The sequence below is a fragment of the Hibiscus syriacus genome, unplaced genomic scaffold, assembly GCF_006381635.1.
Source record: "Hibiscus syriacus cultivar Baekdansim isolate YM2019G1 unplaced genomic scaffold, ASM638163v2 tig00110596_pilon, whole genome shotgun sequence".
NCBI lineage: Eukaryota > Viridiplantae > Streptophyta > Magnoliopsida > Malvales > Malvaceae > Hibiscus > Hibiscus syriacus.
Genome location: NW_024062794.1, coordinates 345,435 through 371,754, shown reverse-complemented (window position 1 = coordinate 371,754; position 26,320 = coordinate 345,435). Strand labels below are relative to the sequence as shown.

Sequence of the window (26,320 nt, the reverse complement as noted above, 5' to 3'; positions counted from 1 at the left end):
ATATATACTTAAATAGATAATATAAAAATGATTATGCTACAACTGCATAGCAAGAAGAGCCAGGAAGAGCTACAAGACCAAAATTTCCATGGCTTCTCCGTTCTTTGAACACTAATAAATGACTTGTAAATGCTCAACAACATATCTACCAATAGCCTCACAATAGCAAACAATCCGAAAACTAAAGTTACAACAAATACCGCCATGAACTTATTCTCCATTGATGTCTGGCTCTCCAAAACTTTTTCAATTTTCCACCTGAAAATTATAATGCCAATTATCACCAGCCAGACGTAGATAAATCCCACAAACAAGATTTTACGGACCAGCAATTTTTCAAAATGTACGTACTTTAATCAGCAATAAAAGCCATTACAGATTTCATTCAGTTAGCCCAATGGAATGGTTTGCATGGATGTTGACTCGACTCATAGTTTTACATTCTAACCATGGTGGCTTCTCCTTACACATGATATGCATACAATTATTGGATACAATGCTATGCAATCATAAATACAAGATGCATATGCACATTGCGTAAATACAAGAAGATGCATCCTTATCAGCTTTCATCACCTTCAAGAATGAATTGGTTTTTATTAAATATTCTCATCCTTATCATTCCTTCTTACCGGGCAAAGCCTAATACTTTCTTTCCAACGGTTCTGTCATTTACTAAGAGGAAAATAGAAGGAAAATGAGTGGATTTGTACCTTCCCGTTCCCTCCAAATTCAATCCATCCAAATGTAAGAGGAAAACACTCATTTCTTAACAATTTTAATTACAACTTTATCCAAAATCTCTTTCTTCCCCTCTATATTCTTGCCAAATACAGTGAAGGAGAAATAACTTCCATTCCTCCCTTCACCATTTTTTCCTCGTTTTTTTCCCTTCATTCCATTTCCCCTCCTTTTTAGCAAACATAGTGTAAATGTTTCACACCCAAAAGAACAAAGAAACAAGCAAACCAACCATCCATCATGCTTGGTTTGATTTTGGTTTCTATATCTTAACTATTTAAAAGTATAAAACAAAAATGTTTCCATATATTGAAAATTTGTTTTACTATTTCGAATATATTTTATAGAAGTTTGCAAATTTAGAATGGAGAATTTCAAAAGTTACAAAAAGAGATAAAACATAAGTAATTAAAGTCTTTGTTGGTTTCAGTCATTTTAATTCAGCTTAACGGTTTGTTATTAGAGGAAAAAAAGAAATATGTTCGCATGTTATCCTAAAACTAGTACCGAAGTAAACCATGTGCAACTTATTGGTGAAGAACTACATGTTATAACCAATACACATGTCATTTTGGAATAATTTTAAATAGTAAATTCATACGACATGCTTATTACAAAAAATTTTAAAAAAATGAAATTTAAGCAAATTAATCTTTAAGGGATCGAACTGACCTGAGATCAGCGTTATCTCTGACTAAAGCATTCAGCTGTACAGAAACCAGAGATTTCCAGGAAGCGACATCGGCAACATCTTTAGCCTGATAAAAGAAAAATATAAAACAAATGATTACAGTGAAAATACACCTGATTCAAAAAAAGAAGAAAAAGAAAGAAAAAAATTATATTGTATCAACTTTTCACATACAATGATATTCTGGTTGTCAAGGAGAGCTTTTATATTTGCTTTAATTCTCTCTACCAGTTTATCTTTTTCTCCTATAACTTGGTCAAATTCTTTAAAGATATTACTATACTTGGAATTCAACTCTTCTAAATACCGCTCCAAAACAGATAAACTTAAGTCTAGGGCTCGAACTTTCTGCATCAAAATTTTTAGAACACTGTCTCCAGGTACTCTGCCAACTTGTTGAGGACGAATTTCTTCAACTGGATTAGGAACAACATTACTTGTAGCAACAAACTGCACATTTGAGTTCTCCACTGAAGGCTCCGATCCCATTTCCTTGTGTGAACTTTGATGAATATCATCGCGATGCGTGGACTCTGCTTGTGATGCTGTTTGTTTCTGATCACGGACTCCTTCCTCAGGTGCAAAGAGATTATCCTGAACAGAGACCAAATCCTCCAGCATTCTCTCCACTGCATCCACTCCATACACTTCAATAACACTCAATGTACAATAAAATTCATAACCATAATGGCTTAGAAAATTTAACTTCAGATACCTAACCCATTTTGGTTCCTGAAGAACAAATCTCTGGGCAAGCTTCACATTGGCAGCAGTAAAGTTCCCCAGATTAGTCCAAACATCTGTTGGAAAAACTAAACTCCCAAGCAACTCAAATTGTTTCAAATTAGAGGAGTAATGTTCAAAATTTTCTATTTGAATGGTGTCTACTAAAGTTTCTTCTGAAAGTTCTATAACCACAAATTTCTCTTCTGCAGACCAGGGATTCCGTAGTATTGTCCTCATCTCTGCCTAAGATATTAGAGGCACCCTTTGCTTCCTTATTATATGCAAGGACCTTTGCCCCTTTTGAAGATGAGGCATAATTGTATTCTTTACCCCCAGGCTCCAACCTATGTATTACTCCTGCCTGACCAGTACCGGATTTACTTTTAGAAATGAATGCTCGGCTTTTGAATTCATCAAGACCAAGAGGCACAGCATGGGACAGTCTATCAGACTTCGGAAAGCTATTTTCAGATTTTATATCTGCATCAGAGTTACCAGCATCAAGTTTCTCATGAGCAGAGAAAGGATTTTTGCTAGTTTCATCACTTGCAGGTGAATTGGTATGAAAATCTGTGGTCTCAGCACCATTTGTACAAAAACCATCATGAGAAGAGATAGAGCCAGATTCGTCTGCCAAACATTGACCAGGAGAATCAGAATGTTCATTGTGTCCCATCCTAGCTTCATCCCCTGTTGATAAGCCAAGGACTACAGACCCACCTATATTTAATAAAATAGCAGAATTGATAGTAAGAAGACATGCAAATGCTTTCCAGCAATTAAAGATTATCCAAACAGTACATAAATAAGACCCAAATTTCTAATTTTATGGAAAGAATAATTCGCAATCTTAGACAGAATTATATGAATAACTTGAACAGTAAAGGCATGTACAACTATGAAGAAGACATCAGTAACAAATGCAATCCAGGGGACATAAGTACTAGAGATATGAAAGATACCAAAAAAGTCGGTGCTACAATCTTTTCCAAATTTCAACCATGCAAACAAAATGATGAGATATTTATGGGATCAGAGAGATGAAACATTGATAAATTAGCAAAGTTCCATGACAAGGATGAAGTATTCCCATTCCTAAATAAAAGTATAAAACAGATTCGAGATATAGATTAAGAAAACTCAATGGAAGGGTAATAGCTTAAAACATTTTTCCTCTTCTAGAGAAATCACTTGAAATAAAAACATCAACATTTTCCATAACTTTTTACTCTACTCTAAAAGGAGTCAACAACTCACTACAGACAGATTAGTATACATGTATAAAAGTGACAATCAAATTAAAACAGAAGAACTAGCATAGATATATCAACTTGATGGTCCGAGGTTCCACTAAATTTACAAAGAAATTGAAATCTAAAGGAGGAGAGAACTAGCAACGATGACTATATTTAGCATAAACAAGGAAGAATAGATTTGATGCTAAAATGCTCTGAAGAGGCAACATGGGACAACTGAACAATAGAAATGGAACCATGTCAACACTTCTTATTCTTCTCCCTTTTAAGGATCAGTTGCTTCATACATCCTGAATGAAACTAGTTTCAGCTTTATCCTCTTTATAAATATTGATTAGATATCTCACACACTGCTCTATTATTAGTGGAATAGTATCACAATATTATTAGCTTCCTTGCATATTTTGAATTTGTCTGTTTAACTGCAATTAGCTAAAGATGTAAAGCCAGTCTTATTTACAACTTTTTCACATATACTCCTTCATTCTCACCAAACTGATACTTTAGTAAATAAACTTAATGAAATCATTAGCCTTCAGATGACTTGCACCGCAACTACTCATGACAGATTTTTACCATAATTATTAAACCGCAAAGAAGGGAGGAAGTGGCATAAGAAATGACCCTGCCGATCCAAAGAATAATTACAAGCTTCAAATAGTATGAAAGTAGCAAGGATGGATTACACCTTCGAATCAAGTAAAGTGTAATCTAAGATTAATAGCTGCCTAATCATGAGCCACAAAACATTAAAGAACGGCTCAATGGATGCACAATAGTTATTTAAGAAACAGAGGTGAAAGCACACAACCCAACTAAACAAGAGATCTAATACAGACTGACCATACACACACACACAATCAGAACAATAACAGTTCGGGTTAGGAGAACATGACAGTTAAGTTGAAGAAGATGAAAATGAAAAACTACCTCTATGAACATCACCATGACAAAGCCACAAGCTGAAGAGAAAGAGAAGTCCCCACAAAACAAAAACCAAAGACAGAGAAACCTTGTGGGAGCGGCTCCTTCCAGAAATAGCCCCATCCAAAGCTCTTCTTTGCAGAAGAGCTATACGTAATATCTGCATAGCACATCTATCCAGTATGCCGCAGACTGCAATATAAAAGTGTGGACGAGGACCAATCGGCAATCATACAGTACAACTTGTAGATTCAGCAAAAGACTTTTAGAGAAAGCTTTAAACTAAAGAAGTCAACATAAACCAAATAAGGGGGAAGAAAATGATTGCTTCAAACTTTAAAAAATCCAATCACCAATCAGATAACAACAAATACGAATCAAAAAATGGGCATCCAGTTTTTCTCATCAGCAACACCATCTTTACATGAAAAAGAAAAATCAAACCAAGGAATTCACCCCAATTGTTCTCTTACATAGAAATAGAATCATCAATAATTATTCCATTAGACCATCATATTTACATCCCAAACTATATATACTATTGTAAAAAAAAGACAAATTGAGGGATATCGACTTGATTTGAATTTGAATTTCCATAGATAGATCAAACCATTATCTATTCTTGTTTATTTTCAATTCAGCGATTTTCTCAGCCACAACCAAGCATCATAAATCCTTCAATAAACAGAAAACCATAACGAATAACGATTCAAGAAAATTTTACATGAGACTTGGAAACTAGGATTGCAGCGAGTAGATCCAATCTAAGAATAATTAAGCAAATAATAGAGCACAAAAATAAATTAATAAAAAATATAAATCAAATCACCTGAAATTTATACACGAAGAAGGGGACGATAAGATCAAAACTAATAGTATACTATTTGTTTAATGGGAAAAAAATAAAAAATTCATTTGTGGGAAGAAGAAATTGAAAAATTTAAAATTGAAAGGATTGAGAATATATAGAGACTATAAAAGAGCGAAGCAAAGTGTCGTAGTTGAGACCAGAGTAAACATTAAACAATAGAGAAAACCGAAACGGCGTAGTTTCTGATAATTATCCACGTTCTCTTGCCCGTCGCCGTTACTGCCTCTGGTGAACAAAACTCGATACGAACAATTAATTTTTTCGAATTAACCAGGAAAAATATTAATTCGACAAAATTATAATTTTAAATCGAGTTATAAAATATAATTTAAATAACTATAATAGTAACTCTAATAACTTTTAATTTATCAAAATCTTCAATTTTAATTATAATACTTGTCCAACACATATTTTAACTTGTAAGATATAAAATCTATAACAAAAACTAAACTGATAATTTAAAATCATTAAAATATATAAAATAATATAAAATATTTACAAATTTATAATTTATCAAATTAGTTAAAATAAAGATTTTATATAGTATCTATTACTTATGTATATAAGTTCGAAGTTTGAAAAAAATATTGAAAAAATATTATACAATTTCATTGAGATTATATAATATTTTTCTCTTATTTCTTATTTTTATATTCTTATTTTTTTTTATTTTCTTTATTTCATAATAAAAAAATATTTTTGTCATAAAATGATTTTTTCATCTACAAGATAAGTGTACAACCCGAGTCGATCCAAATTAGTCAGGACTAAACTTTGGGAATTAGGCGGACAATAAAAAAATAATCTTATTTAAAATTATTATAAAGGCCTATTGAATTTTTATATTTTAATAATTTACTCTATTCAAACGAAGTTTTTCGGTAATTGTTTTGAGTAAACTACAATTAAGGATCATTAATGTTTGGATGATTTTTTTTCATTAATGAATTTTGAAAGGTTGCATTATAGAATTTAATATTATTAATTTATAATAAAATATCACTCTAATAAAGTGACACATAAAAAATACTAATGTCTAATTTTACTCGTAAACTATTACTAAAACATTATCTAGATCATTTATCAAATTTCTGAATAAATAGAAAATATTTTAAGAACTATAATTCGGACCAAAAAAACACATAAAGTTCACATATACATAGATTACTCCCCTCAATTTTCTTAACAACCAAACATAAAATAACAAAATAAATTATGTTTTTTATATTAAGTCAATAATCTAATTTTAACCCATTATTTATTTATTTTAATGCACATTTTAAATTATGATTTCATTTTTAAATCATTATCATATCTCATCTCACATATTCATATTGATGCATCGATCAAAATGTGCTAATAATGAGTACTTCACACATGCTTTTCTCAGGATCATGCATAAAATAAAAAAAAAATTAGCAAAAGCCTAGTAAAACTTCAATTTCCCATTTGTCTTATCTGTAGTGGCTCTAATGGATCTGACACTTTACATGCATATTAAAGATCACCAAAATAATGAGTAAACATGAAACATTTGATAAAAACATACATATCAAAATCAATAACTCACTAGTAAAACATACAATAAAAAAAAATTTATGCGGTGTACACAAATAAAATTTTAAAATTAACATAATTAATAAAATGAATTAATTAACCTAAGCAAATTTAGATTCTAAGATGGACATATACCCACCGGATGGATCCGCCGTTGTAGATATAAATGCAGATATACTAGTGCGGCTAGTAGTCTAACTACCCACTCTATACAGATTGTATCAATACGATCTCCCCATAGCCCAAGTTTAGCCTACCCACCATGTTAATAGTTGCGATCAATCACCAAAGTGAATGTTACCAATCAGATCATGACCGAGCCAACATAGTGGATGCTATAGACTAGACCAAGGTTGAACCAACATATACTTCCTTCTGCACAAGCCCACCCAGTACATTAGAGCAAAAATGACATACGATGCCAAGTTCAGAATAATAGCAAAAGACATGCGATAAATAATACAAAACAATATTAAAATATCACATGATGTCAGAAATCAGAACATAATCAAAGTTATGTAGAAACGTGGCATGTATTAACATAATTCAAAATAGTGTCATAGACCACACTATAGATTTTTCAGATACAAAAACATAAATCATACATGTCAGAATACTTACAGAAATAGGAGCATGCTTGCTTCAAAATATGAATTAATGACCGATTCCAGAATATTGGTTGTGTTTATCTTACTGAATCGAGATAGGGAATACATGTATAATGGTAGAGATTTTAGGTTTGAGGGTGAGCCTGATTTAGGAGGTTATCTGTATGCAAATAATATGATACCGATATTAGTACTCCATTTTAAGGCCTAACTTGATTAGTAATAGTAATTAACAAAGCAAATAGTAATAATTAAATTATTATTATTGTTTCTTTATTTCGAAGTGCAACCTCATGAAGATAGGAGGTAAGGCTCAGTAATTATGAGATTTAGTGTTCATCATGCTTTGAAGGGTTGTGGCTTAGGGTTCTAAGCCATCGGTGTCACAAGCTACGACAGGAGGGTACAAGTGGGTGCACGGATGGCTGGGCACAAGACACAGGTAGAGACCGGGAGAGGCTCACGGATGGCTGGGCACGCACGTGAGTCTTGCTGGGCGCTAGGGCGAGCGGAAAGGGGGCATTATGAAGGGCGGAACAAGGGTAGGGAGAAGAAATCAGGTGGTGCAAGGAATATGCGACCAAAAATCTATGTTTTTCGTCTGAGTGGCACCGATGATGGTGGTGCCAATGAAAGATTGCAGATGAGCAGAAGATCCAGAGATGGACTGTTGAGGTTCGTCAAAGGGAAACGACGATGGGGACAAGACAACAAATATGCGGTATTGAAGGTATCACATTCTTCCTAAAAGACATATTTCGGTTTCGTACTGATTTCCACTACAAAAAAGTTGAGAAAATTTGGGGGGGGTTTCCAGGTGGAGGAGCTCGGCTTCGGAGAAGGCAAGAGTGAAGGATAGGACAAAGCTTAGAGAACCGAGGTTTTGTTTCCAGACGAGAAGCGAGGTTGATGTACTAGACGATGGTTATAAGTGGAGAAAATATGGCCAGAAGGTTGTCAAAAACAGTCTTCATCCGAGGTATACTTTACCGTAAATAACATATACCCAGAACTTCCCAAAAAGCATCATCAATTTCAGCATGCTAGGTGAGAATCAAAAGATACCGACGGTGAAGGTTTCAGGAAAGGAAGGTGAGAATCAAACTCTGTTCATTCAAAACATACCTCCTAGATATCATTGGAGTGGTTTGAGACAATTATTCGGAAGGCATGGAGACGTGGTTAGCTCTTTCATAGCAAGGAAAAATGACAGAATGGAGAAGCGATTTGGATTTGTCAGATTTTCAAACAAAGAGGATACAATTAGAGCAATGCAAAGACTAAATGGATTTTGGTTATTCAGATATTGTCTTTCAGTGAAGGAAGCACGATATAGAGCAAAGAATTTAAGTGGGGATCAGAATAGTCTTTCAACCTCCAATTTAGCTGCAAGGATTCATAAAGATAAAAGTATCGGTGATGAAGACTCTGAGGCAAATGCAAGTAGGAGGAGAAGGGTTATACAGGTGATTATCGATGATGATGTAGTTCAAAAACTTCAGAAATGTTTGGTAGGCACTATGGCGACGGTTTGTTCTTCGACTCAGGTGGAAGAAAGATTAAGTGCCGGAAGTTTGGGAGAAGTCAAGACCAAGTTTCTGGGAGAGAGTGATTTCCTAATAGAAATTGTTGATGATGAGCTGTATAGGATCATGGAGGAGAATAAATGGTCGTTCTTACTTGAAATATTTTTGAAAGTTCATCCATGGACAGAATCTTACAGAGCATCCGAAAGAGTAACCTGGATTAAATTAATCGGTGTGCCATTACATTGTTGGAATCATATCACATTCAAAAGGATTGCCGAGCAATGGGGTGAAGTTGTAGCGATGGGTGAAAATGCTCTTCAGGAATTGGGGTGCGAGGAGATGACAATTCTAATAGCAACAAGCAAAAGAGACTTGATAGATGAAGTGTTTGATTTGGAAGCAGGAAGAGATGTTTTCAAAATTAGAATTATGGAACAGTCCACTAACATGAGCGAAATAAAAAGTCGTAAGCAAGAAGCAGAAGTTAATATAGCCTCTTTTTAATCGAGCTCGTCGGCAGGAAGGAGCACAAATTCATCGGAGAAGAAGAACCCGGAGGGTTGGCATGAGGATGATGATAGCCAATTATGTTGCATGGGGATCATATCAAAAGGCGGCTCATTGTCGGGGTTGGATGGAGAAGAGAGAAATATAGGGGAGGAAGTTATATTGGGTCAGAGGGTGAATGATGTTAGATCTGAGAACTTACAAAAGCATATTATGAGGTGGAGGTGGAACACGAGGGGGAAGTGGCAGATGATGTCAGTAGATTATTAATTATGACGGTGGATACTAATAAATGATTAAGTGAAAATTTAAAGGACTTGTCTATATGGGAAGGGTGTTCAGGGTCTAAGGCGGGTGAGGATACAAACTATATGGGCCTTTAAAATATAATTCCTAAAGTAGGATCCAATGGAATAGAAGACCAATTGTTTGGGTTTTCGGGAGATCTAAAGGGAAGTAAGTCTAGCTTGGGGAGAGAGGAGGAAGATCGGAAGCAGGGGCCGTTTATGATTACAAATTTGAGTGAAGATTCTTTTATGCCCAAAACCAAGAAACACGCTAGTCTGAAGGTGGGAAAAAAATAAGAAATATAGATCCCTTCAAAGTATACAAGATAATTACGGTGGTTCTCAGAGAAAAATTAGAAATTATCGTGTGAAGAAAATTCAGAATAAGGTGCATAGAGAGGAAGAGTCCACTGAACTCGAAGGCAGGTCTCTGTCTGACTCGAATCTTCAAGAACGATGGCAGAGACAAAAGATGGAAGCTATGAAAACTCTTCAGATTGGCAGAGAGCTAGGTATACAGTTTAAAGGTTCAGATGAGGATTTAGTTAGAGAAATTTTAGCTACAAATGATTTTGAAGGAGAGTCCCAATCCTTATCCATCGAATTCTAGCCGGTAATCAGAGGGGGAGGAGTCCAGATGCGGATTTTGTCTTGGAACATAAGAGGTATGGGCTCAAATGTGAAAATTTCAGAACTTAGGAGGGTTATTCGGATTCATAGAGTTGAAATTACGTTGTTACAAGAAACTAAAAAGGAGAATTTTATGGATACAGAGATAAGTAGCTTCTGGTGTGATGATGACTTTGAATTCATATTTTCGAATGCAATAGGTAAATCTGGGGGTCTTTTGTCTGTGTGGGATAAGAGTAGATTTCTGGTTCTTGATAGCTTAATTACAGACAAATTTATTTTGATAGAAGGGAAGTATTTGACAGATGATTCGATATGTTCTGTTATGAACGTTTATGCACCTTGTGAAGTTTCTGAACAAGTTACATTATGGAATGCGATTGTGAATGTCAGGAGGAAAAACAACAATAGATGGTTTATGGCAGGCGATTTTAATGCAATACGAAATCACAGTGAGAGAAGCGGGTGCTCCTACAGACAAAAGGAGATTACAGTGTTTAATACGTTCATAGAAGATTGTAATCTTTTTGATATGCCCTTATCTGGGAGAAAATTCACTTGGTTCGGGCCGAGAAATAGAAAAAGTCGGCTAGATAGAATTTTTGTTGAGGATGAATGGTTTTATGACAATAGTGATGCCTCTCTATTTTGTTTACCGAGAACTATTTCAGATCATATCTCTATATTATTAGGGAAGGAGATGATAGATTGGGGGCTTAGACCGTTTAAATTGATTAACAGACGGTTACAGTAGGAGAGTTGCACTGAGATTATTAAGAATGCTTTGCAGCATGAAGGTGATCGTGATGAAGATTTAAGTGTGAAATTAAGAAGATTGAAATGAGCTCTTCAGAAATGGAACAAGCAGTGCTACTGGAATGTCGATAATGAAGCTAATTTGATGAAAAAATGATATTCGAGCTAGATAAGAAAGATGAAGCGAATGATTTAGACGAAAGAGATAGGGAGGAGGTTCTGAATTGCACAAGGAGGCTATGGGATCTTTTGAAGGAGAAGGAGGACATATGGCGACAGAAATCCAGATTGACCTGGCTGAAACTGGGTGATGAAAATTCAGCTTTTTTTTCACAGAGCAGTTAAGATTCGTAGTAAAAAACGCTTGATTATTGGAGCTAATTTGGGAGTGGCTAGTGATTTCGAACCGGAAAAACTTAGAGCCAAAGTTTTTAATTTCTTTAGCAATTATTTCAGATGAAAGAAGACGGAGTGGAAAACAGAGATTAATCTTCCGTTCAAATAACTATCTAGGGTTGAGGTAAAAGGGTTGGAAGCACCTTTCGTGATTGAAGAGGTTAAAGATGCAGTGTGGAGTTGTGGGGAGGCCAAAGCACCGGGCCCGGATGGTTTCAATATACTATTTTTTAAGAAATCATAGGAATGGGTAAAAGCCGACCTGATGAAGACAATGTACAACTTCTATATGAATGGGAAATTGGGGAAGAATGCCAATTCATCCTTTTTAGCATTGATTCTGAAGGTGGACATTCCAACTGAAATTTCAGAATATAGACCAATCTCGCTAGTAAGCAATTTGTATAAAATAATTGCTAAAGTGTTAGCAAGCAGATTAAGAGAGGTGATTGGAAAAGTGATTAGCGAGACTCAATGCGCTTTTATAGCTGGAAGGCAGATCTTCGATGTCATTTTAGTTGCAAATGAAGTTATTCACTCTTTGAATAAAGAGAGGGGTGGGAGAGGTGGATTGATACTAAAATTAGACTTTGCAAAGGCATAAGATTGTGTTAATTGGGAGTTTTTAGATTCTATGCAGCATTGTATGGGTTTTGGGAGCAAATGGAGACGATGGATTTGGGAATGCATTTCGATAGTTAGAGTTTCGGTTTTATTAAATGGGTCCCCCACAAAAGAATTCAAAATGCATAGAGGTTTAAGACATAGAGATCCGTTGTCCCCTCTTTTGTTTATAATGATAACAGAGGTTCTTCACTTATTGCTTGAAGGAGTTGTCCGTAAAGGTTTCTTTGATGGTATTGATAATGTGGTATCGAATACAAGCATTTCACACCTACAATTCGCGGATTACACGATTCTTTTCATTCGTCCAGATCAGAGTGGCCTTTCCAATGTTAAGAGAATTCTGATATGCTTTGAAATGGGTTCGGGGTTAAGCATTAATTTTAGGAAGTCATGTTTAGCATGGGTGAAAGTTGATGAAGATAATCTGAATCAGTTTGCTCTTTTGGTTGGATGTATGGTGAGCTCGTTTCCGTTTAAATATTTAGGAATTCCATTAGGAGCTGATCCAAGGAGAACATCGATGTGGGAACTTGTTATTGAAAAATTCAAAGTTAAATTAGTGGGCTGGAAAAACAAGATGTTATCTTTTGTCGGGAGAGTGGTTCTTATCAATTCAGTGTTGTCTATATTTCCGTTGTACTATATGTCGATATTCCCCGTTCCCAAAACAGTAGTATCTAGAATTGATAAAATTAGGAGAGGTTTTTTGTGGGGTTTCGACGGTAACACGAGGAGATTGCCAAGGGTGAATTGGGGCAGGTTGTGTTTGCCGAAAAAGAAAAGAGAGGCTGGAATAATCAACCTTAAAGCAAAAAATAAGGCGTTACTAGCTAAGTGGGGGTGGAGATTCGTAATCGAAAGAGGGGCTTTATGGAGATCAGTTATATGTCATAAATACGGTTCAGGGGATCTGCCTTGGTTGGTTTGTCATGAAGATATCAAAAAAGCTTCTATAACATGGAGAGAGATCGTTAATAATTTGTCTAGTGGAGGAACAACTAAATGGATGAGTGGAGACTCATTTCGATGGTTAGTGGGCGATGGGAAATCAGCTTTGTTTTGGGAGGATGTGTGGTTTGGAGAAAGTGCTTTAAGATCAAGATATCCTCGAATTTACAGGCTTGCGTCGAGGAAATATATTACGGTGAGAGATATGGTGTCCGCAGGTGTTTGGCATAGTCTAGATACTACTGCTCTGTTCGAAAGACACTTGCTGGATAGGGAATTAATTACCGTACGATATATAAAACGAGAAATGGATAAAGTGAGTTTAAATTTGTCTGTGGCCGATCGGATTGTATGGGTGCATGAAGTTGATGGTCTGTTCAAGGTCAAGAAATTGACTGAGCTATTACTTAGTGATGGGAATTTCGATGGTGTAGGCACGTTCAACTTCGACAAAATATGGAGTTTAAAAGTTCTCCCCAAGGTGAAATATTTCCTTTGGATGCTTAAATTGAACAGAGTGTCAACTAAGGCATTCCTTATAAAAAGAGGGATTAAGTTGCCCGATGCTCAGCGTTTTTGTCCTTGGTGTGGAGATGCTGAAGAGGAGGCGAACCATTTGTTTGTGTCTTGTTTCTTTATGATCTGTTTTTGTAACGCCTTTTGCAGGTGGTGGCATATCCCAGGTTTTAACTTACAGTCAGTGGATGAAGCTTTTGAGTTTTGTTATCAGTTCAGATGGTCAGGATCGATTGCCTTGGCTTGGTTTGTTAGCTTTGCAGTGGCGCTATGGAGTATATGGCTGGCCAGGAATGATTTTGTTTTTAGGAATAAAGGCAATAAACTTAAAGACCTGATGATATATGTAAAAATGAGAGCTTTCGCTTGGTGTAAGGCATTGAAGGAATTCAGTGTTTTAGATGAGAATTGATGGTGTGACTGGCCAGGGAAATCAGCTGGTGCTAGCGCATTGCAAAGTTCCTTGAATGTTTGGCTCCCGCCTGTATCGGGTCAGTTGAAGTTTATTGTGGATGGCTCTGCGTCGAGCAAGTCGGCAGGTTGTGGGGGAGTTTTGAGGACAACTAATAGACATATAATAGCAATGTTCTTTGGGCCAGTATTAGAGGTAAATTCAGATTTCGCGGAGCTCGTAGTAATCAAAATTGCTTTAGAAGTGTTCGCCGATTCCTGCTGGCGAGGTAAAGCTGCTCTGGTGGTTGAGTCTGATTCTAAAGTAGTGCTGAATTGGGTTCAAAACGCTTCTGCTCGTCCATGGAGATGGGGAGCAACTTTTCAGCAAATGGATGCATATGTATTGAAGTTAAGTGAAATCAAGTTTGTGTTTTCGCCGAGGACTACTAATAATTTGGCAGATTATTTGGCAAAGATGGGATCGATGAGAAAAGTTATGTTCAAGGCAAGTTGGTGATTCAATTACAATGGATTATTTTTGTTGTGTTTATTGTATACCTGGTTCGGTTGTTTTGTTTGGTTTCCTGGCTACTTGGGTGGCTTTATTTTTAGGCGGTTCTGTGAAGGCTTTAGTTTCGTGATGCTGCATTTTATTCTTGTTAGAGTGGGGTTCCTTTGGTTTTTGGCGTGGTTTTCCATCACTTTGTGTTTTTTCATGTCTGTATTCTGGCTTTTTTCCTCAACTTTGTAGCACTCTTTTCCCCCATTTAGGATTAGGGTTTTTTTTAATGAGGCTTGAAGTTGAGGATTTGTTTCCTTTATAATGAAATAATCTTTATTGCTGAGCAAAAAAAAAACATTCTTCCTAAAAAATTGAACGCGAATTGATTTTGGGGATCAAGTTCTCGATTAAGGTAGAAGAGATGGGTGAAGCGACAAACAGTCGGGAAGGTGCAGCAGCCACGATTAAAATGTAAGTCATATGGTACAATAGTATGTCTAGGCTGGAGAATTGAAACTTTGAACTTTCGGATTCATTCACTACACTTTAAAACTATCTCCGAATGCAAATCACATATTTAAATTTAATTCTAAGATCCAAAAGCATAGAAGATCAACAAGATGATAAAAAACATCTTAATCAGTTGAGACATGTCAAATTCAATCCTTAAAAAATTAAATGAAGAAAACAATCAAACAACTGATAAAAAAAATTAAAATATATATAAAAGACAAAGAAAAATGTACTATAAAGAAAGAAAAATTCGTATAGTAAGAACAAAGTTATTAAAACTAAATATATATATATAATGTATAGAAAAATAAAGGAAAAAAAACCGCTCGGCAAACAACACAAACTAATGTCTCTATCAACCAAAATAAAAAAAGAGTACGAGCGACACAAAATTGGAGAGAAAACTAGTACTAAAAAACACTTTTAAGGTTTTCATAATTTACAAGCAATCAAAACTTCAAACAAGTGTACGTAAAAGATAAATATAGAAGATTACATTCATTATAAAACCCATCAATTACAATTAATCGTTTTTTATTAAAAAAATACGATTGTACGGAATAATAAACTATTTATTACAACTCACACACGTCATAACTAAATAATAAACTAAGTGCAATCAATCATGAATGATACTTGTAATAAATAGTTGATTTTTTAAAATATAATTAGAAACATAATTTAAATGAACACAATATATTCCAGCACTGTTTCTTGCAAATAGTAACAATAGTGGAACTCCCAGGAAAAAAACATATATAGTTTACCATGAATATATGAAGTAGTTCAGTGACAATCAAATTAAACTATTTCCCATAGCCCCAAAAATCCATTTCTCCTCTAAGTGAAAGTTGGTTGATTGGGTGCACTGAGGTCCCATTCGTAGCGGCACCGTCTTCAAACCTCACCACTTTGTTAGAATCTTGACCTAATCCTATATGAGATGTCACCAGGCCGTCCAGCATGCCCCATTCGTTCATCCCCTGGTTCTCATCGTCTCTTCCACCACCAACACCTTCTATGCCCGTCTCACAAGCTTGGTACCTCACATTCTCACTCCCACTCTCACATTCCCTATGGTTCCCCATCAGTTGTTTGATCATTATCGGCTGATGATGTGACTCCGACGGGAGACCCACCGGCGATGCATACTCCGTATAGCCGATAGCCACTTTTCCCGTCGGCACTATGGTTTGAGTATGGAAAAGATGACACTGAGGTGTAGGTGTCGGCATGTGATGATGAGGAGGAGGATAGTGAAGGGCTAGCTCGGCCTTTTTTAGTTCCAAGCTCTGTTGAATGGTGCTGCTGAGGTTGTATTGGTCGCTTGATCCATGCATGAAAGGAAGTGGTTGAGTTTGGCTGCCGCTTGAAGTGGTGGTGCTGTTAACGTTCAGCTGTTGATCCAATGAGTTGATGTTGTTGCCAACTTTGAAGAGGTTTTTCTTCTTGAACACCCTGCAAACCACCCACCCATCTTCCTACACATGCATGCAAAAATCTCAATTTAAGCACAATAGAGAAATTAAAACCATAACTTAACTTGTATAGGTGCATGAGAGAGATTATACTAACCACGTGATTTCCTTGGAGATCGTCGCCATCTTCGAGCCGGTATTCATGCATGATCCAATCGGTCTTTTGGCCATGGGGAGCTCTTCCTCGGTAGAAAACAAGGGTTTTCCTCATACCTATCTTCTTGTAGCTGTTACGAATGCACTTGTCCCTCCCCGTCGCCTTCCAAAACCCAGCATTGGTTGCCCTATTCGTCCTGGATCCTGTTGGGTATTTACGGTCCTTGTGACTGAAAAAGTACCACTCGTTCTGCAGACTTGATCCTATCCTACACCTCTCTGTATATACATACACAATAATTCATAGGTTGAAATAATCGAAAAAGAAATACAAATACTAAGATTTAAGTGCTTTAACTTAGTTTTCATGTAACGGCTTTAATTACTCTGCAAGTCTACAAATTTATCAGGACTCTTTGCATTAATTGTAGAAAATGTTCGGTGTCTCAGTTTCAACACCGTGCACTAAACGGAACAATAATGTGATCATTTGTATATTCTCATTTTTCATCTATTTACCCTAAATAATAAAATAGAACCTCTTCTTTCTAAATCAAAATACAAGTGTGAGTAATGTTTTCAAAACTGAAGCTGATTACCCTTTTTTTGTTTAATTTGTATACTCTTATGTATTAAATATTATTGGATTCAAATATCATAGTGCAACTTTTGGCAGATCTTCATAGCATGAGATTATAAAAAGCAGTATTTCGCAACACAAATAATTGTTTGGTTTTTTAGGTAATAAATATAAATAAGAATGATGGTAATTATTCAAACTTCTCCTTATAAACATTTTTCTCCAAACCTTCTATCAGAGAAACTATGAAAAAATTTCTAGAAAAATAATAGGGCATGAAACATTAAAACTGAGATCAGTATAGAGTAGGGAAAACAAATTTTGTAGAAAACTTTTCGATTATAATTCAAATTTTTTTACAATAAATATTCAAATACCACTATAGATGTCGTGTTCGAATTCGTAACCTCAAGAAATAAAAATATTATTTAACTATTGAGATCGAATTTTGGATGAATATAAATGACATAACGAACAAAACTATAAAATCTCAAGCAAAGTGGGGAAAAAACACTTCACCTTGCAACTCCCAAGGTTCCATCTTGTTCAAGTCCACTTCTCTAATGACCTCCATGTCGAACTTCTGAAACGACACCTTTTTGGTCAAGTAGTAGTGAAGGAGCTCTTCCTCCGTTGGATGGAACCTGAACCCCGGAGGCACACCGCCGTTCGATGAACCCATCGTTTAGTACCAAAATCTCGATGATCAACTAGGAAGCTTTCCACTTAGGTTTTTTTTTCTCCTCTAAAACTCTCCGTAATGTTAACGTGTGCGTACATATATATATACATATATGGAGAAAGATGGAAGCAATCATTTTGAAGAGGAGAATAAATATGGAAAGAAGAGTTTCAACGGGTGGGGGTGCTAGGGGAATTGTGAGTGGCAGTTGACGGCCGGTCACTACGCCGCCGGAGACGGTTAAAGCTTGCGTAAAAAGCAAGTCTAAGGAATGAGACTATGATTTGTATTATTTTAATGAATGCTTTAACCTGAGGGCCCTTCTTTGCTCCACATGCCCTAAGGGAGCGTGGGCGTGGCTTAACTTTAACTCTATTCCTCGCATTGGGTAATTTATAATATGATTTCATTGAGTATTTTTCTAAGTCAATTAACTTGATTTTCTTTTGATTTAGATCTAAATAAGTATTCTCTCGTTTTAACTTATCTTTTTTTCTCATATCATTGAAGTGTTATTTTTTTTCATGGCATAATTTTGTCTATCATTATGATAGTTTAACGTTTTGTGTTGCTTTCATCACGATACATCTTCTGATTAGAAAAGGTCAACGGTCTTATATAGTTATATCCTTTTTACGAAAGTTTGTCAATGCATTCAGAATCGTTCGCGGAACAATCTATTAAATTGATTCTCTCAATCTTCATGTTTATATCAATATTTTGTCTATGTTCGAATAGAGAAAAGAGATGATTGATAGTTACTAGATTTTTATGAAAGATAAAACATGTGTTCAAGGAGAATTTTACTCCTAATGGGCATTGAACACATAATTTAAGAAAGAGATGAGATATGAACTGAAAGCTTTTAACCACTTGCTCTATAAATTATTTATATTTTATAAAAAAGTTTAAAATTGACACATTCACTAATATGAACTTCATTTAAACATTAAAGTATAATATAATTAGTAGCAAAAATATATTGGAAAAGATACCATACACCAATACATAATTTACAGAAGATAACCTTTACAAAAGAGATAACACATATGTTTAATATAAAAAATAATAATTAGCATGCATGGAAACCGGAAAGATTAGGTTTAATACAACTTGTCATGTTTAATGAATATTTAAACTTTGCACGCGCTGCACATAAACTTGGAGAAAGGGGCTACGTTCTAAGGAGCTAATTTATTGAAAAGGAAAATAACAAACAATCCCGAGAAAACAAAAAGAGTTTCATTCCGAAAGCAAGTATTGGAAAAACAACCGCTAAAACTTCTTGGGATCTTCGCACCGTATAAGATTTGGACGGTCTTATATATATATATATAAAATACAAAATCTAATATTTTTTTTTTAGTTTTGTATGTATTTAAGATTGTTAGATTAATAAAAATAGACGATTAAGATTTACAGTGAAAAATAAAATATTGTTGGAAGAATAAAATTAAATAGACAACTGAGATTAACAATAAGAAATAGGAAGATAATAATTTAAAAAAAATAAAAAATTAAATAGACAATTGAGATTAACAATAAGAAATAAAAAGATAATAATTTTAAAAAATGAATTAATTTCAACTTTTTTATTTTTATTCATTAACGATTCTATATCTATATAAAATTAAATATGTTTTATATTATGTAAGTGAATCATAACTATGTATATGCGTGTGAATGCCAGAGTTTCATATATATATATATATATGACGAAGTATTAATGTATGTAGTTTGGTCCAAATAACAACAGTTGGACGCAGTAGGCACAGCACAAGATTGCACATGCTGGTACGACTTGAGGAGAGGGTTTAACGAAATCTTGATTGAATTGCACGCTAATTTTTTTTAATTAGTTTGATCTTACCTTTATTTATCCATTTTATTTGTTGATATCTCGGTTTCACGTGATTTTGTTTTGATAAATTCGGATCGATCTGTATCACATACCTAATTTTAATATATGAGTCTTCCAGCAAAATTTTTTTGCATACACAATGACTCGAACTCAATTTATTTCAAAGATATTAAACTACTTACCAATTGAACCACACCATTGATTTTATTTATCCATTTTGATCCTTCACATATGACGGTATATGTTTCTATACGGTTGAATATCATGTTTAGTGGATATTTTAGATTCAATCAACACTTGCATGCACCGTCTTAGTTGTTTCTATGCATGCACTCGCACAAACACATACAATATATTCGTTTAATGAGTACCTAGAATACATGATATAAAACTATTTAGCATATTATAAAGTATGTTACCTTATCTTTTTCAGTTGTGGAGTGTGTAGATACTCGATTTGTCCGGGACTAAGTCGGAGCAGACTCGAAGCAGAGCAGTTAGAGGCCCAATCCAATGATCAAGCCCAGTCCACGTGAAATCCTAAAAAACTAAAAAGGCGGTTATTGGGAGTTAACCAAAGCAAAGTGGAAGTGAGGGTCGGGTTTTATGTATTAACCACCATACATATAGAAGGGGGGATATGAGAAAACATTGGAGAGACAGAGAGAACAAGGACAGAAAAAAAAAAAACAAAAAAAAAAGAGATACGAGCCAATAGAGGTATTAGCCAAGGGAGATATCAACCATCACGAGAGGACGAGAAGCGGAAAATTGGATTAACTATCAACAATTTCGCAGTGTTGAGAGAATACGAAAGGAAATCACAGTGTAATCATACAATTCAAAAGTAGATAAAGCAATAAAGGTACAAGTTTCCTATGAGTTCTTCTCCAATTTTCTTAATTTTCCAGTTCGTTTCTCTTGTTTTATGCATGTGTGATTGTTTTTAAAATTAAAATCTGAAAGGGTCTCGGAGTTTAGCGTATGTAGCACAACGGGGCAGTGTTTAGGAGTGATTCGAAGCCTAGAGAAAGAATCATCAAAGTTTCGTTGCCATGAAAGTGAGAATGCCCAAAAATCAATCGATTAAAATTTTGAGAGAAGATTAAAACAAGAACCATTTGAAAGATAACCCAGAATAGTAAAAGGCGAGAGAGAAAGAACTTACCTTGGCCAAGCGTCGGGGGTCGCGTTCTTAGGCCAACTGAGTGTTTGCATGTGGGTTTTGGGGTCGAGGTTCTAGGTCGTTTAGGTTGGTTGTTAAGTGCTTAGGGTTCTGTTTGTTGAGTTTTAGAGAAGATGGCCATGGCATCTGGTCTAGGGTTAAGTGGCGCTGTGTGTGGCCGAGAAAGAGAAGAATGGAGAGGAAGATGGGAGCACTGTGCATGTTCCACGCATTAGGTTAAATTTGTTTATATTTAATTTAGTTTAGGTTTAATTTGTTTAGGATTTATATTAAATAGTTTGGGTTTTGCGTGAGTTAGTGTCCATGTAGGTTAGTTTACATTTAGGTTTCATATTAAATGTTTAGGGTGAATTAATTCCTAGTCCCCAAAGCTTAAGCGTCTTTTGTAAATTAGTCACCCGAGGGATTAATTTTCGAATTTGACCCTTTTTTGTTTGTACAGATTTCATCATTTTCCAATTTTAATATTAGTTATAATTTTGTCGAAATATTTAGGTGTAGATCCCTTAAAATTATGCATGTTTTATTTAAGTCCATGGTTTAATTTTTGATTTGTATATTAAATTTTATATTTATTTAAATTTAATCATTACATTTATGTATATATATATTTTTTAAAATTTATAATTTGGTATGTTATGTTATTTATTTTCATATCTAAGTCACATTTGCACATTATATGTTAATATGCACGGTTTATGATTTTTAATTAAAATATATGTATGTATTTTTTTTGTATGTCACATTGTATGCTATTTTTAATTTTGTTTAATGAATTTTGGCATGACATCTTTTTCTGCATAATTTGTATGATACCCTCATGTGCATAACTCGACCTATTACATAATCGGACTAAGGGTAATACCTTTTTAATTTAAAATTGTGTTGAGTGGCCTGTCTTAACTGATTAGAGGGTCGTTTTGACGATTTTAAATTAAAAGTGTATCCCAAAAGTGAAACTAAAAAATCGATTCGACACCTAAAATTTGGGAACGAAAGAAAAAGAAATGTTCGTTTTTTAAATTTATCGAGAAAATGTTGTTATAACTTTTAAGATCTGGTCTCGATATTTGTAAATAATTGAACATTCTTTATCTTTCTAAAACGACTTGGTAATTTTAATTAAATTTATTTGGGTGCATTTGAATATTATAATGAAATTTTAATATTATATTATTTTGATTTGAGTAGGAATTAATTTTCTCAATTATTGATAAATTATTCCTTCTCGATATGAAATAATTTAATATTACTACATTTCATTGTAAAATTCGCATTTTTTCGGGATTATAAATCAAATCAAGTTCGAATTTGTCAAGTTCAATACAAAGATATTAATTAATCGACTAGGTACCGATTTAGGGCGTTGTGGGGGTGCTAATCCTTCCCCACACGTAACCGACTCCCGAACTTATTTTTTTGGTAACGCAGACATCAATTTGTTGTTTTAATTAAAATTAATTTTTATTTAAAATGACAAAACGTTTTTGGGTGCCCAATCACACCCTAATCAAAGGTTGGTGGCGACTCTTCGAACCGTATTTTTCGATCGTAAAGGAAATCCAAAATTTTTCGAAACGAGAGGTTTTTTAAATTCAATTTATTTTTAAATTAAAAATCAATTGAAAGAGATAAATTAAAAATTGACATAGTACTAAACCAAAAACCTAAAAAAACAACTAAAGTTGAACTAATAGTATTGATTTTGAATTTGATTCTATAAAGTTTTGTTGTTTACTATTTAGTTTTATCTAATTATTAATTAAATCAGGTTTTGATAGTATGATTGTTGATGGACAACATAGGAGCCGATGGCTCGTGACAGTTAATCTAATTGATCTTGACAAAGAATCCCACATGATAGAGGTAATATTAAGCTCCGTGGCCATGGGGGAGAAAATGAAAGGATTTTAAGAAGAATCTGGAAAAAAATCCCTTGTCTTGCCATTTCCAAGGGCTTTTTCCCAAGTCAAATGGAGGTCCCCAAAGTGTTAGAGATGTAATGTATGAGACTCACGATGGATCTGACTAATATTATTTATAATTTGAGGTACAACACTAATCTACTTTTTGAGACGTCTTTTATGTCGATAAAATATCGATGCATGTATGAAGTTACAATGGTGTAGACATTTTACCTAGATTAATTTGATAGAAAATCGTATAATTTAGCTCTTATTTCATTTTAGTATTAAGCCTTTCCTATGAACTTTTGAAAGTTTTCTAGGAACTTTAGCTTTTTAGGCTTTGTAAATAGTTAGTTATATGCTTCGAAAAGGTCAACATAATTGATTATGTGTCTTTAAGAGGTTAGAAGAAATTATTCTACTAACCTAGTACCATACAAAAGATATCTCGATGCATCTGAAAATCAACTATGTATCTTATAGGGGACTTACTATATACAGCGCAAAACTTGACCCAAATTAGTTTTGTACGGTTACCCCTTTCACAGCTGAGGTAAGATTATAAAATGATCTTTTTTGAGGCAATGTCGTGCATGCTTGTATTATTTTAGCTCGAGTGGCTAAACGTTTGATAAATGAATAATCAACGTCATATTAACAGAGGATCTGGGTGTTTTGGAAATAATTTTTGTGGAGGCACCTCAATGTTGTGTTAATAATATTGGAGGGATCTCAATGTTGAGAATAACTAGAATGCTATAAGAAGAGGCCATCTCTATGATGTGATCAACACAAGCATCTCAATGATTTGGCTAATGACTTACATTGAATGATGCTTTGGGTGGAGGCATTCCGATATTGCAATTAGCAGAAATATCTTAATGTCTTGGAGAAAATTTATAACTCTCTACCTAGTCTGAGAGACGAACACGAGTCATAAATATGATTCACGACTTAGTTACTGAAATTTATGTAAATTTTTAAAACCTTTTGCTTTAGGAAAATGTCACTTCATATTTTTAGAAGGCCCAAAGACCACTTGAAAGTAATTGCTTAATTATTTTACCTTACATTAAACCAATAAGAAAACTTATCCTAAGGGTGTGTCTGGTTCACGGAATGTAAGATTATCAGTGGGAATAAAAGATTATCAGGGAATAGGATTAATGAGAATGTTGTATTTTGTGTTTGGTTGGTTTAGTAGGAATGTAAGATTATCGAATTTGGTTAAAGAAATAAAAGATTATTATAATATATATTTTACCAAATTGTCCTTATTATATATTTATTTTTTAAAAAGTTAAATTCTACTATAATATTACTATAATTAATTTATATATTTTATTTAAAAAATTTAAATTCATAAAATGTATATAATTTTTTTTACAAAATTGAAAAAAATAAATAGGTTTAATAAAAATGTAAAATTTTATTTTAACCCCTGAACTTCATATAAAATTATAATTATGAACTTTTTTTTTAAATCTAAAATAGTTTAAGGATAAATTTGTAATTTAACTTTCGTAGAATTTTTATTATTCAACGACGGAATAAGGATAATTTTGGGGGGAAAAATTAAGGGCATTTTAGTCTAAAACGCCGGTAATCCAACAATACTAAAGGGAAGGGAAGTAATAACATTCCCGGTAATATACTCTAAAAAATCCACTATTGGTAATAAAAAATTATCAGAAATAAAATTACCGGCCAACCAAACGGAGAAATGAGGATTTCATTCCTCCGATAATGTTGTATGTCGTGAACCAAACGACCCCTATGGAGTAAAACATGTTAAATTGAGTGAAATATAAATTATGTAGCAATTAATATACCAATCTTGAATTATTTCAAACGAGCAAACACCACTTAAAACAAGTGTACGTTAAAGATATATATAATGTTGCTACACACCGCCTGCTGAAGTTTACCTTGCTGTACAAGCTGAGGATCGGGTTTCCGCTATGCTTGGGAACAAAATTTTAAATGATTAAAAAATGAATGAATAAATTTTAAGAAACATCGTTTTAATTCAAATTATGTCACATGATTTTTTAGAATAATCAACTATTTATTATAAATTAATTAATTTCAATTAATCATTAATGACTCTTGTAATTAATAGTTGAGTTAAAAAATAGTAATTTTGTGATATAAAAATGAATGCATTATATACCGATATGAAGTAATCATGTCATACATTTTTTTTAAGTAAGAGTACACAACGAATGACGCACGCCCCACTAATTCAACACATTAAAATATACCATTAATCTAGTTTAATATATTTTAAAAGTATAGGGACCTTTTCCCTCTTGCGAATATGAATTTAGTTTCAACATGAATTTAGCTGCAGTAGATTCGTCTTCTCATTTCTAGTTCTTTGGTGAAGTCGCCAAAGGAGATAAGCTTTGGTTCATCAAGAAAAGCAGGCATTGTGTTGATAGAGGATGATGATAGTCCCACTAATGTCGCTACTCTCTCGGCTGAATCGTCGTTCGAGATCCAAGTCCGTCGACTACGGAAGTCGGAGCTTCTCGGGCTATTTCTTCGAGTAAATCTCGACCGGGTTCAAGGATTGCACTCTAAGACGAGTTGAATCTCAAAGAGAAGGCAAACCAAAGACTTCCACCGCTGCCGTCGACGCATTGTTTGCGATGAAAGAAAGGGTCAAATACGGTGGCATTTTCGGCGGTTTCATCATCACTTCATCGTCGTCGTCGTCCTGGCTGTCCTCTTCAGCCCAATCATAAGGTAACTTCTTCTCCTACACCAACCTTTTCATCGCATCTCTTCCTTCCACTTTCCCCACCATTCTTGGCTTGCTAAAGCTCGTTGTCACTGCCTCCGGTAACGGCTCAGCCGAGTAATCACTCCTTTAAAACAAAAAACGAAATCATTAACAGTTACCATAAAATATAATATAAAAAATACTCTGTTGCCTGGATATGGAGACAAAGACCATCGAAAGAGAAGCACCGAGGATCTTAAAGGAAGAAAGAGAGCGAGCCATTGACGGGAGAGAAACATGTTTTCAAACTAAATTTATATTCAAAAAGGGGAAATACTGTTTTAGGTCCCCATTCTTTTAAAATATATTAAAACAAATTAATGATTCATTTCGATGCGTTGCCCTAGTGATATTTTTTGGTATTTGACGTTCAGTGTAGAATTTTCTTTTTATTTTTTTAAATAATAAAATTAGCGAAGATCCCAAAATATATATATATATATATATTTAAAATAATTTTAAGTGATTACCGTCAAGGAAGAACGTAGGATTTTATGTTAAGAGTGACGAATTTATAAAATTTTAAGTAGATGATAACTTATAAAATTTTAGGAGGCGAAAATATATTTTCAATTAAAATTACAAAGAAAATATCTAAAATATATAGAAATTTGAAATTTGAAATTTTTAAGAGACGACCACCCACCTGCCCCTCTAGATCCATACGTGATTATAATATAATAAATAGTTAATTTAAATAATAATAATTTCATGATATAATTTAAATGAATACGCTATATACCAACATGAAATAATCATTTCAT

At 34.1% G+C, this 26,320-nt stretch overlaps 1 protein-coding gene and 1 pseudogene across 1 annotated transcript; both read right to left on the bottom strand.

Moving 5' to 3' along the window:
- On the bottom strand, nt 1-5,275 carry LOC120133803 (annotated as a pseudogene).
- Nucleotides 5,276-15,729: 10,454 nt separating this feature from the next.
- Nucleotides 15,730-17,829, bottom strand: LOC120133789 (protein BEARSKIN2-like). The gene is made up of 3 exons (XM_039150305.1): nt 17,652-17,829; nt 16,554-16,831; nt 15,730-16,459 (listed from the first exon to the last, which is right to left on the bottom strand). Exons 1-3 carry the CDS (start codon nt 17,812-17,814, stop codon nt 15,785-15,787), a joined length of 1,116 nt encoding a protein of 371 aa, XP_039006236.1. The 5' UTR covers nt 17,815-17,829; the 3' UTR covers nt 15,730-15,784.
- Between the last annotated feature and the right edge of the window lie 8,491 nt (nt 17,830-26,320).